Source organism: Monodelphis domestica, chromosome 4, assembly GCF_027887165.1.
Source record: "Monodelphis domestica isolate mMonDom1 chromosome 4, mMonDom1.pri, whole genome shotgun sequence".
NCBI lineage: Eukaryota > Metazoa > Chordata > Mammalia > Didelphimorphia > Didelphidae > Monodelphis > Monodelphis domestica.
The window spans coordinates 416,626,837-416,639,759 of NC_077230.1; the positions used below are offsets into that span (position 1 = coordinate 416,626,837).

General features: G+C 58.6%; 2 protein-coding genes across 3 annotated transcripts; one reads left to right on the top strand and one right to left on the bottom strand.

Moving 5' to 3' along the window:
- The first annotated feature begins 1,183 nt into the window (after positions 1 to 1,183).
- Positions 1,184 to 2,758, top strand: LOC100017100 (cytochrome c oxidase subunit 7A1, mitochondrial). Its single transcript, XM_056796082.1, has 4 exons — positions 1,184 to 1,336; positions 2,013 to 2,105; positions 2,367 to 2,451; positions 2,597 to 2,758. The coding sequence occupies exons 1-4, from the start codon at positions 1,322 to 1,324 to the stop codon at positions 2,650 to 2,652; spliced, it is 249 nt and encodes an 82-aa protein (XP_056652060.1). The 5' UTR covers positions 1,184 to 1,321; the 3' UTR covers positions 2,653 to 2,758.
- Positions 2,759 to 3,369: 611 nt separating this feature from the next.
- Positions 3,370 to 11,939, bottom strand: CAPNS1 (calpain small subunit 1). Of its 2 annotated transcripts, none has more exons than XM_007507897.3 (11): positions 11,692 to 11,939; positions 10,726 to 10,960; positions 6,952 to 6,985; positions 6,706 to 6,795; positions 5,889 to 5,946; positions 5,729 to 5,793; positions 5,532 to 5,600; positions 5,331 to 5,409; positions 4,292 to 4,408; positions 4,147 to 4,205; positions 3,370 to 4,068 (listed from the first exon to the last, which is right to left on the bottom strand). In XM_007507897.3, the coding sequence occupies exons 2-11, from the start codon at positions 10,941 to 10,943 to the stop codon at positions 4,042 to 4,044; spliced, it is 816 nt and encodes a 271-aa protein (XP_007507959.2). In that variant the 5' UTR covers positions 10,944 to 10,960; positions 11,692 to 11,939; the 3' UTR covers positions 3,370 to 4,041. The 2 variants fall into 2 exon arrangements, with proteins under 2 accessions (XP_007507959.2, XP_056652058.1); XM_056796080.1 differs by lacking the exon at positions 11,692 to 11,939 and adding an exon at positions 11,398 to 11,617.
- Positions 11,940 to 12,923: the final 984 nt, after the last annotated feature.

A 12,923-nucleotide genomic window follows, 5' to 3' on the forward strand; every position in this document is an offset into this window, starting at 1 on the left:
ATATAAACAAAATAAAACAAAAATAAAGCAAGTAAAAATGCTTCACTCTGCATTCAGAGCTCATCAGTTCTCTCTCTGGAGATGACTAGTGCCTTTTATCTAGGATCCTTTGGAATTGTCTTGATCATTCTGTTCCTGAGAATAGCACAATATTGCTGTTACTGTATACAGTGTTCCCTAAATGAAGGTTAGATCTGCCTTTTTGCAGCTTCCATCCAGCCCTCCTGACTGTCCTTTGTGGCCAAACAGAACAAATCAAAGAAGTCCTCTTCCCTAGAACAGCCCTTCAATTGTTTCCCTTAACTCTTTCTTCTCTAGACTAAATAGCTTTGATTTCTTCTGCACAGAGTTTCATAGGGCAGGACCCCAACTCATCAGACCTTGTGGGGGGTCTGAATAGCTACCTCTTAGCATCCCCAATAGGAAGTCCTGACCCTTAACCCTAAAACTGGCCTTGATCCAAAATCTTACCCCGAATTAGAGCCTAAATATGACCCTGTCTGCTCTAGGCTCTAAATCCAGCCCTGACCCTTGCCCACATCTTTTTTTCCCCCTATTAAGCCCTCACCTTCTATCTTAGAACTGATAAGTTCCAAGACAGAAGATCGGTAAGGGCCAGGCAAATGCAGTTAAGTGACTGGTCCAGGGTCACAGAGCCAGAAAGTGTCTGAGGCCAAATTTCATCCCAGGATTTCCTGTCTCCAGGTCTTGCCGTCCCGTTAAGCCTAATACTAACTAAATCTGACTTTATCCTGGATTTATCCGACCTTTTAGTTTAGATGAAAAGGAATGGTTTCTCCCATCTGGCCAAGCGATGTCAGCTATCCTTTGTGAGAAACTGAAGGTAAACTGAGGCAGGAGACGAGGCAGAGTGGTGGAACTAACAAAGGGCAAATGGGCCTTTTGCTCCAGGGCGCAACACAGTGAATGAAGTAAGGGGAGAGGACCCGGAGGTCTTCAGAAAGTCGGGAGATAGGGCACCAGATTACCTACGCGGAGGGCTGCCTCTGCACGCGCCCCTCAAGCTTATAGACAATTTCACCTAGCCGGGGCTCAGGAGAGGCTATTTGCCCTTCGACCAATAGGAATGCAAAGTCCTCGATTGATAGACGCATCAGCCAATCCTGACCTTCTTCCAAATGCCTGGGCGGGCCTCGGAGCCTGGGCCGAGTTCATTGGAGCAGCCTCGAGTCCCGCCCCTCCCCGGGAGGCTCCTCCCCCTCAGCTGTTGCTCCTGGAGCTTGGCCCAAGGTTAAGGGGGGCCGGGTGCCCCTGTGCCCTTGGACTATCAGAGGCGGACAGGACACACACAAGAGACGCCATGAGGGGCTTGTTGGTGAGCGCCCCGGGCCAACCTGAGACCCCAGTCCAGGAACCCTCCCCGACCTCTGGGGCTGGCACCTCCACCCCCACCCCCACCCCCGGAACCCCCAGCTCCAGGAGGGAGCTCCCTCTGATCTGAGATGGGAGCCCCCATGATCCCCAGGCTGGGAGGGAACCCCTGGGGCCCCCAGGCTGGGAGGGAGCCCCTCCCACCTCTAGCGCCAGATCGGAGGTGCAAAATGCTAGCTGCTCCCTGGGCGCTCTTCTCTCTGGCTAGGATCCGCTGGGAGCCTCCAAGCCCAGGAACCCTCATGCACCAGTCCTTAACCACAGACGAACACACTGACTTCCTAAGGCACGACCCCCTGGGCCCCCTGCCTTCCGGGGCTAGGACTGGTCCCCCCAGAATCCCCAGCCAGGACCCAGAGGAACCCCAACCCCAGGGCCCAAAGACTCCTCTGAGCTCCCCAGGAACCCTCTGGCCCGGCTCTCCCTCTTCCCATTGTCATCCAGCCTGGGACTCCCTTGCCGGCACCCTAAGCCCCGCCTCTGCCCAACTCCAGGCTACTTCGGGGGACCTGTTGGCAGGTGCCCTCTGAGCCGGCTCCCAGGCTGACCGCCTCTGGCCTTTGCCTCTGCCCACCCCGAGGCCCAGGTCAGTCACCCAGCTTCACCGTCCCTCTCCCCAGGTGTCCCACTCCCGGACCCTGACCCGATCCTTCAGCGCCAGCCCCAGAAACCACTTTATGAACAAAGTGGCTGAAAAACAGAAGCTCTTCCAGGTGAGGGAGGGCCTGCCCCCACCCCCTAAGCACCCCAATATTTACCAAGCATGCCCCTGTGGGGCCCTTTCCCCGGGACACCCTGATACAGCCGGGCCCGGGGGGCTTCTTTGGGGCTGGATCCCCTGGGGATCGCGTTCTCCAGGACCCCCGTATCTGGAACCAGGCTGAAAGCTTCGGGCCTGTCCTCCTGGCAGGCCCAGCCGTGGGGGCTCCCCGTGACCCTTTGGGGTGGTGACAGAGACTCTGCCCTCATCCCAGGAGAACAATGACCTCCCAGTGCACCTGAAGGGTGGGGGCATAGACGGCCTCCTGTACAGACTCACCATGGCCGTGTGCTTGGGAGGTGAGTGAAGGGGGGCACAGGGGGCTCCCAGGCGGGTGGGGGAAGGGCCGCGGGGGGGGGGGGGGTTGGTCGCCTTTGGAAGGCTGAAGATCTCTGGGGAGGTCAGGACCGGGATGGGGCAGCCCTCACTTCCTTCTCCCCCCAGGCACTTGTTACAGCCTCTTCTGCCTGGGCTGGGCCTCCTTCCCCCACAAGAAGTGAGCCGGAGTCCAAGACAAGACTGCAGAGGAAAGGCCTGGCAAGGCCTGGCAGGCGGGGCGGGCTGGGGCTAAATAAAGTCTCTGGCTGGGAGAAAGCCGATCCAGAACTGTCTGTCCCCTTGGTGCTCCCCTTGGTGCTGGCAGCCCACCGCCTCCCCCTCTCCCCGAGGGAGTCAAGGACCCCAAACCACTGTGGGCCATCCCTGCCCCCACCCCCACAGCAGAGGCCTGGCGTCCTGCCTGGAGGAGGGGGCTGCGCCCGACATGCCCTAGGACGTCGCCCTGAGACTGGCCGGGCTGGCAGGGCTGGGAAGGGGGCCCAGGCTTGGCCCTGAGCACAGAGTCCATAGGTGGCAAAGGGGCAGCAGGGACCGGGGAGATCTTCCCCGGGATGTGGCCTTCGGGCTCTGCCCCTGGATGGGGCGCTCCAGGGAGGCAGCTGGGAGAATCCTGACAGGTGTGACTGTTGCGCCCGCAGGCAGGGGCTCCCCAGATTGTGCCAGACGCGGGAGGGAGACTCTGAGGCTAGTCAGGCCTGGAGACCAGAGGTCCTGGGTTCAAATCTGGCCGCAGACACTGCCTAGCTGGGGGACCCTGGCCAGTCACTTCTGAGCCATGAGGCCGGGTTTCAGGAGGGGCAGCACAGAGAAGACCCTCCCTGCCCCCCCCCCCCCCCGCACCCCACTGGCAGTGATGGCCCCAGAGAGGAGGCGCAGCATCTTGTGACCACTGTTTATTATGGGCTTTAGGGCAGCCCAAAGGCCCTGCCCCCCCCACCCCAGGCACCCCCCCCAGGAGGGGCCCGAAGCATGAGGGGAACCCGAAAAGGCACTAGATGGGGGGGAGGGAAGAGGAAAGGGTATGGCACCGGGCCGGCGTGTCCAGCATGGCAAAGCACATGCATGCACTTGCAGGGGGCTGGGTGGAGCCAGGAGCTAGCACATGACAGGCCTACAGGGGCGCTGGGGGCCGCGGGTTAGCGTGACGTGTTGGCAGGAGCGGGCACAGGATGCGTCTGTGGGGTGGGGGGAGCCCGAGCACGGCAGACTTACAGGGGTGCGGCTGGGGGCGGCACCGGCGTGTTAGCACGTGACTGTTCAGGATGCTGGGAAGGGGGGGAATAGCGTGTGGTATGTTGGGGGAGGGGGATAATGATGGGGTGCTGGGGGATCCTGGGGGAGGGGCCGGTCAGGGAGAGGAGGGAGGGCTGGGGGATCCTGGGGGAGGGGCCGGTCAGGGAGAGGAGGGAGGGCTGGGGGATCCTGGGGGAGGGGCCGGTCAGGGTGAAGACGGGGTGCTGGGGACGACGTCAGTGTTCCGAGGTGACCACAGGACTCCCACGCTGGGGGCCGAATGACGGGGTGGCTTCTTGGTGCTCCGGCGGCCGGCCTCAGGAGTACATGGTCAGCTGCAGCCACTGGGGGGGGGAGGGGAGGTGAGTTGGGGGTGGCTCCCGCAGGGTCTCCCACCCAGCGCCCAGGCGGGGCTGCCTCACCTCCTGGATGTTCACTCGGATCTGGCCGCTCCCGTCTTTGTCCAGAGACTTAAAGGCACCTGGTTGGGGGGACACAGCAGTGAGCAGGGGAGGCCCCCCAGGGCGTGGGGACACCCGGGACAGGGTTCAAGGCCGGGTCACTCACGGAACATGGCGTCCAGGCGCACCAGGCAGCTGATGAAGTTGTCGAAGTCCATGTTCCCGTCCTCGTCCGAGTAGCGGCGAATGATCATCTGGTACAGCTCTGGGTTGAGCCGGAAACCTGGGAGGGGAGGTCAGTGGTCAGCGCGGGGCTCCCAGCTCTCCTCCTCCCCACTCAAGTGGGGGCCACCATGAGGCCGGAGGCGGCGAGCCACCCTCCCCCCCCCCCCCCCAGCAAAGTGAGGCTTCTGGAGGAGGGACTCGCCGGATTCCAGGCAAGAACAAGGACGGTCAGTCCCTCGGCGACCCCATAAACCCGGCCGTCACTGTCGCTGGACCCTGCGACCACCTCCTCAGTCTTACAAAGGAGGAAACAGAGGCTCAGTCACCCCTTGGGCGGGGTGTTCTTGGGGAGGGGGCATGTCTCTGTGAATTACACCCCCTGGGGGTGTCTGTGGCCGGGACTGACTGATGAGGGGTTCCCAGGCCTACAAGGAGGGTTCCCACCACAGGCTCATGAAGCAGGGGTGCAAGAAGCTACATCCCCTTTCTACAGATGAGGAAACTGAGGCTGACAGATGCCGTGTCTTGCCAGTTAGTGTATTCAAGACAGGATTTGAACCCAGGTCTCCCAGTTCCGGGCCCAGCATGGCTGGACCTATATTAGCTCGCGGAGCCCACGTTCCTGAAGGGGTGTCCTAGGAAACCCTACAACAGACCCAGGTTCCAACTCTGGCTCTGCTGCTTATGTGTGGGGTCTTCACTAGGCCCCACTCCAGGCTGGGCATTGTGGGAAGGCGAGGGAGCATCAGGGAGTGGCCCTCCTCTGGAGCTGTGCCTGGGAGGCCTCGGAGACCCTCCTCGATGGATGTCCCTATTCACATTCACACTCCCTTCACACAAGGGAGGCTTGTGAAAAGAAAATGGGACCCCTGGGGGACCCGAGACCAGAGACCGAGGTTAAACCTCCTCCCAAAGATCCCAGACTCCAGGAGGCTGATGCCAAGTCCTCTATCACCCCTCGAACCCCAGGCCCCCAAGACCTGCAGCCTCAAAGGCGCCAGGAAGCTCGTTGCTGCCGATGGTCCCCGAGCGGTCTGTGTCGAACTGTTTATAGATGGCCTGGAGAAGGGAAGGGGGGTGGGAAAGGTCACAGGGGGTGGGGGAGGGGCCTCTGGGCCTGCTCCCATGAGCCCCAGGATGCAGACAGCCCGGGGTGCTGAGAAGGGAAGGGGGGGCCTCACCTGCCACTTCTTGATGTTGTTCCAGAGATACTTAAACTCCTCAAAGCCAAGTTTGCCGGTGGTATCGCTCTGATGGGGGCAGGAAGTTAAGGCTCAAATTGGGAGGCCAGTCGGTGAAGGGGGGACACCACGTACACCCACAAGCAGGCCGGAGAGGCCAGACCCCGCAGAGCTCCCCCCGGGCGCCCCAAGGATACATCCATGACAGCCACCATACTCCGACAGGTGTCAATGCCGAAACCATCGGTCTTCAGGTCAGGGTCTGCGGGGGCCAAGGAAGGGCAGGGTTAGACCTGGGGGGGCCTTCCCCAGCCCCTGGGCCCAGGCCGGCCCTCCCCCGGGGCAGCGGGCACTCACGTCGAGTCACCACCTTATTCAGGATGTTCATCAGTTCCGAGGCGCTGACTTCCATGTCCTGAGGGGAAAGGTTGGGAGGAGGGATTGGGGCGGTGGGGAGGGGTCCCCCGGCCCCAGGGCTTCTTCCTGGGCTACAGCCCATTCGGAGGAGGCGTGACGGGTGTAATGGTAGAAATTTTAGGCTTCTGGGAGAGGTTATGAGCAACTGTAATGGTTAAGAATGTGGCTACAGGATTGATGTAATATTGAACAATGGCCGCCAAGGAATTTACTTATGAAATTCCTAAAATGAAACACTCAAGTCAGAATGGAGTTTATGGAGGTTTAATCACACTGGGAGTAGAGAAAGGAGAGGGAGAGAAGGAGAGAAGAGAAAGGGGAAAGGGGCTACTCAACCTCTGACCAAGGCAGAGGGTGTTTTAGGCCCAAAGGGCCAAGGTGGAAAGAATCAGTCCTTAACTCACGTGACCGATCTGAAGGAAAGCTGTCTGCGGGCGTCCTCCCTCTCCAAGCTCCTAACACCCACTCCCGTCTCCCTCTCTCCACAGGAAGTGAGCGAATTGCAGAGGCTGTTCCCTACCTCACTTCCTGTGTCTCACAAATGCCAATGGTTGGCTCTAGCTTGGCTTAGGACAGCCCAGGTGGGCAGTTAGTTATTTCTGATTTGTCATTGACTAGCACATGCCCGTGTAGTGTGGGTGTGCACAATTTTGGGGTGCTAGACCAAGATGGAGACTTTTAAAATTCACACGGGGCGGGCAGACACTCAGGCCGGGTGCCCATGGGGAGGGCACATGGGGGGCAGGTGGGCACTCACATCTCCCGCCAGCTGAGTAAACAGCCTCCTGAACTGTCGGACCTCCTCGCTTTCATTGGCCTCGATGTTAGAGAAGTGGGTTCGAGGAGGCTGGAAGGAAAGGCCAGGGTCGGAAAGAGGCGCAGGCCTCCTCCTTTCCAGTGTCCAGGGCTTGGGCTTCAGAAATCCCCTTCCCCAACCCAGGAACCCAGGCATGCCCCCTCCCAGCTGCGACCTTCCTCCCAGGCAGAGGAGGGGCTCACTTACCGGGGGCTCTGGGTTATAATTGGCTGCGGCCTCGCTAGAGGGAAGAACAGGGGAAGGGGGTGTCACAGAGATTGACTTCACCTCTGCCACAAAACCGGTCTGGCCACCTCCACAGTGGCCTCTCTGCCCAGTGACTCCCCACCCACACTCAGAACCCAAGAATTCTACCCCCTCCCCCGCAGGGGGGCCCTCCCAGAGGCCTGCCCAGAACTCTCCCCTCATCCACTCCCAGCCTGGGTCTCCCCAGGGCTGGCACCCAACCCACCTGGTTTATTGTATTTATCATTGTTTCATTTTCAAGCATAATCCCTTCCGGATAACTGCCCCACCCCAGGGAGAGCCAGTGGGGGGGGGGGGGCGCATGTCCCCTCGGAGGGTCCAAGGAGCAGTCCCCAGCAGGAACTTGGGGTTCTGGGGGTGGGCTGGAAGCTGGCACTAGTCACCCTCTCACACCCTCGCCTCCCAGGTCCCCACCCCAGAGGGCCAAGCTACTCAGGACAGCGATGGTATCGCTCCTGAGTTTTGCTTTTTCAGCTATAATTTACCAAGAACCCCCCCCGCCCCCCCATTTCCCTGGGCCTCATCAGTCGCCACACTTGTAAAATGAAGGGGTTGAAGCTCTGGGTCCCGCCTAGCACCCCTTCCTAAAACAGGCTCTTAAATCAATACAATCCAGGGACAACAGCATCCCGGTATCAAAGCTTCTCCCCATCCCTGCGCCATGGAGGGAGGCCCCCGGCCCCAGGGATGGGCTTCTCCTCCAGGGCCGGCTGCGCCCCTGATCATACCCCCGCATGACTGATGGCTGACACCCAGAGGCAGCACCCAGCCTTCCTAGAACCGTCAGGCTCTTGTGAAAGGAATTTCCTGCAAGGCCCTGTGACTCATCCATTCATCCTATGATTTTGGCCCCCGGAGGGGCCCTGGTCTCACCTCCTTGCCTTCATGCCAGTTTCTATTCCTCTTACCCAAAGGCTCTCCTAGCTGGCAGTGTGGTACATTGGTGACCCCCAAGAAATCAAAGAGGAAAAGGACCAGACGCACACAACTATTTATGGTCACTCTCTTTGTAGTGACAAAGAATTGGAAACTGAGGGAGAGCCCAATTCTGAGATGGAATGCTACTGTGCTGTAAGAAACAATGAGGTGGACAGCTAGATGGCTCAGTGGATAGAGATGGGCCTAGAGACGGGAGGTCCTGGGTTCCAATCTGACCTAAAACGTGTCCCGGCTGTGTGGCCCTGGACAAGTCACTTCACCCCCATGGCCTAGCCCTGACCACTCTTCTGCCTTGAACCAATACACAGTATTGATTCTAAGAGAAGGTGAGGGTTTAAAAAAAGAAAAATGATATGGGGCCGGTTTCAGAGAAACCTGGGAAGACGCATATGACTGATGCAGAGGGAAGGGAGCAGACCCAGAATACTGTACACAGTGGGCAGTACTGTAAAGCCAACTCTGAAAGACTTGAGAATTCTGATCCACACAATGACGGCCGCGATTCCTGAGCACCAGTGAGCAGCAAGCAAGCCACCCCCTTCCTGATGGGGGCATGGACTGGGGACGCAGAACAGACACAGGCAACAAGGGAATAGGCTTTGCTTGCTCTGTACATTTGTGATAAGGGCTTACATTTTCTTTCTTTTCCAGGGTGCGTGTGGGAGAGGGGAACAAACAGAGGGCCACTGAGGACTGTTTCTAAAAGCTACAGACAAGAGAATAGAAGGAGGGTCAGAAGGAAGCACAGAGAGGCAGGATAGCTTTGAAAGGCACAGGCTTTCTGCTTTGGCAGACAAAGAAAACCTTCAATTACGGTTTCATGCACAATCTTTTCTAGTTTACGTATCAAGAAATACTGATTTATTTGGTGTTAAATTCTGAATAAAAAATAGGGGGAATGCATGGGATTTATGATAGCTACATGAACTCGGGCAGGTTTCTTAGTCAATTTGGGCCTCAGTTTCCCTATCTGTAAAATGAAGGAGTTGAACTCTAGAGTTGAGACTCCTCCCGACTCTCAATCAGTTATACTGCGACACAGAATACCAGTGCCTTGTCGATCCCTACTAAACCCTTCCACCCGTTCTCTCCTCTTCCTCCTTGAGAGAACCCCTCACTTTCTGCTTCTCTTCCTTCATCACAAATGGATTCTTCTTTATCTCCTTCTCCATGCCCTAAACACGGACTCCCCCCGGGTTTCTGGCCTCCATCCCCTTCTCTCTAAGGTCACTCTAGGGCAGGTTTGGGAATACCCCATCCCTCACTCTGTTCCATCTCTCTCTCCCAAGCTCCAGATTTGTATCTTCCACAGCCAAGGGGCCATTTTCCACCTGAGGGTCCCATTATACCCCAGACACAGTCAAAACTGAACCCACTGCCATCCTTCAATCCATTCCTCCTTGGGAACTTTACTAATTTGTTTAAACCCTTACCTTCTGTCTTGGAATCGACATGGATCAGTTCCAAGGCAGAAGGGCAGAAAGGATTAGGTGATGGGGGTTAAGTGACTTGCCCAGGGTCACTCAGCTGGGAAGTATCTGAGGCCAGATTTGGGACGCCAGGCCTGGCTCTCTATCCACTGAGTCACCCAGCTGTCTTGTCTGCCCATCTCAATGATGGGCCAACTTTGAAAAGGTAAGAGTCCAGGAACAAAGAGATGGTGGCCCCACTGTCCTGGGAAGAGTCAGACCTCATCAAGAGGTGGGCTTGTGTGCATCGAGGACTACCCAACAGTAGGGGGACAGAGAAGAGAGAATATGTGGGGGGGGGGGGGGGGCTGTTCCCCAGACTTGCCCCTCTGCTCAAAAACCTTCGCTGACTCCCTACTGCCTCACCAGAGAGGTCTAAACTCTTCCATCTAGTAACCAAGACCCTTCCTAACTTGGTATCAAGCATCCACCTTCCAGACTTAGCTCATTGGCCAGCCTTCTGAGGCGAGTCTGCAGCTAAGCTGGGGAGCCCCTCCCAGCGCTCTCCCAACCTTTGCTTCCCCATCCTCTGGACTCCAGCCAGCTCCATACACAATTCCAGCTTCGTGCCTCCAACCACAGAACCAGGTATTTGGAGCTGGGGCGTCCCTGGCAGGTCACCTGGTCTGGCCCCTCATTTTACAGAGGACACAGGCCTGGGGAGGAGACTTGCCCAAAGTCACACAAATGGTAAGGTTTAAGGGCCGAATTTGAACCCAGGCCTCAGAGAGCCTGGGTTTTCCTCCTAGAATGTGGTGTATCTACTGGATCTTTGGCACCATTTTATCTAAACTTTGTATCATTCCAGGCACAAGCTCTACCCAGGAGGGGGTGAGCCTGCCCCTCCCACCAGGAGACTACAGAGAGAGCTGGATTTGGAATCCGCCGGGCTTCCTCCTGAGCTGCATGGCTCTGGGGGAGTCACAGACCTGATTCCTGCCCCCGCCTCAGTTTCCTCTACTGTAAAATGAGGCCCCTTCCAGCCTTTCCTGTCCACGGAACTCACCCCAGAGCCTTAGAGGCTTTTCAACATTCAGAAGAGTGCTTTATTTACAGGGTCCTGAAACAGGGCTCGTGGTTCTGCTGAGCTGGGCTGGGGCTGGAGCCCTAGTCATCCATTCCAGGAACCAGGGCTCATCTCAGTGTAAGGAGGGGCCCTTCCTCTGCCCTATACCAGCCATGACTCCCTACGGCCGCAGGCTTATTCACCAGGAGGCTCAGGCCCATCTCCTCTGTTAGCTACTTCACAGACCCAGGGCCGACCAGTCGCTCCCCCAGTGTCCCGGCCTCCCCTCCCCCTCCTCACCTGATGGCGCTGATGACCCCTCCTAGGAAGCCCATGGCTCCCCCAGCGCCGCCGCCGCCGCCGCCACCGCCACCGCTGAGCAGCCCCCCGATGACATTGCCGATGCCCCCAGCACCGCCGCCGCCGCCGCCACCGCCGCTGAGCAGCCCCCCGAGAGCGCGGCCCGCGCCGCCGCCGCCGCCGCCCTTACCTCCGAGGAATGAATTAACCAGGAACATTGTGGTGTCTCGGGGACCTGGAGGTCACGGGGGAAGGGAGGACAGCCGTCAGGCTCGGACCCTGCCGGACGGGAGGCTGGGGATTTCAAGAGTGCACAGCAGTGGGGCGGAACCCGGGGGATCAGGAGCTCGGGGATCGCACCCTGTAGGACCTGGTGGCCAGGGGGTGGGGCCTGAGGTGCTGCAGGGGTTAGGCTGGAATTTAGGAGCGCCCAGGCTGAGAGTCCCAGGTTGTTGGGGGCGCTGGGGTGGGTTTAGAGGCGCTCAGGACCCCGTTCATGCCAGAGCCTGGGGGGTCAGTGAGCGCGGGGAACGGAGGTGGAGGCCCTTTAATCCGGGCGCAGGGACCTAGGTTTAAGGAAGCTCAAGGGCAAGCCTCGGGGAGACTACAGCGCGACTGCGGATCCGGGCTCTGGGGTGTCTCTGTCTCTGGGTCTCCGAGTTCCCCTCTCACCCTGATTTCAGTCTCCTGCCCTCGGCGCAGCGCTGCGATCCGCTCCGCTCGTCGCCGGCAGCCGCAGGAGGGTCGGGCGGGGCCGCAGTGACTCAGGGCTGGCCCCGCCCGAGGCGACGGTCCCTCCAAGGCGTCTGCGCGGTCCTAGAGTCCACCATTAGCCCCGCCCCGCCTCTTCCCGCTGCATAACGGGACGGAGGTGTCCCCGCCTGCCCGCTGCTACCCGGGCCTGGAGCCCCGCCCTCCCGCCCTGCGGGGTCCTGGAGAGGCTCGGAGGTTGGGCTTTGTCTGTACCTGTAAGGACAGGGAGCTCCCTTCGCTCCCCCTAGGACGAATGACTGAGGCCCGACGCAGCCCGCGCTTTCGGGACCCACTCGGGAGCGTTATGCGTCTCAGATACACAGTGGAGATGGGTAGGACGCCCAGGTTGTGGGGAAGGGGCCCGCACAGCTGCTGCCCGGGTCTAGGCTGGGGGAGGGAGGGGGGAGAAGGAAGTGCTGCCCCCTTCCGGATCCCCAATCCGTCCCCGCCCCCGGAAGCCCGGCGGGTGTCACCCCCGGTCCAGGGGCCATCCGAGAGGCGGAAGTGGCCCGGGCGGGGCCTGTCCTACCGCAGGGGGCGGGGCCAGGCGCCTCCCCACGTGGGCCTTCCCCGGGATGACTCTGGCCACCTGTCCTCCTTGCTGGGGACCAGGGATTAAGAGAGAAGGGGCTGTTACCCCGAGCATCCCGCCTTTACGGAGGAGTAAATTGAAATTAATAGCCGATGACCTGCGATCCCTAGGGCGGCTCTCAGCTGCCTCTGTAGCCCGGGTTCGTCTCCATTTCCCCCAATCCAGGCCGCCCCTCCTTCCAGAGTAATTTTCCGTTAGTGCTGATTCGGCCCGACTGTTTGACGACCCGTCCAACCTCTCTGGCCATTGCTGCTCTTCACTCCTGCCACCCCACCTCTGGCCTGGTCTCCCCTATTAGAATGTATGCAAACTCCTTTGAGGAGGGATTGTGTGGAATGGAATTCGGGAGAGCCAGCATTTAAGCTCCCGGCCAAGAGGTTTACAAAGAATGTTAAAAGCCATAGGTGCCAAGGCCCAGACAGGATCTCACTGTTGTAGAATCCTGGATGAATAAATTCCCTTTCCTAGTCATTCTGGTGGGCACTCTCTGCAGTTTAGTGCCAAGAGGAACTGAGAGGCTCTTATCTGCTCCTGGTCACATGGCCAGTAGGTATTCAAGAAAGCCCTCCAAGACAGGTTTTAATGGCTCCTGAGCAACCCACTAGCCACTATGCTATAGATATGTCAGTAGGGTATGATTAAAGGTATCCCCCCCAAAGCAGCTTATCATCTACCTTTCACAACTATGGGCAAAGGGGTGGAGAGAAATATATATATCCCTGAGACCATCTCATATAAAAAGGAGTATTTTGAAAGTTAAGGAAAAAAACCTTAAAAGGAGGGAAAAAATCAGTACAACTACTGAATATACTGAAAACCTCTGAAGATATCTAAATGCGGACCTGACATCTCC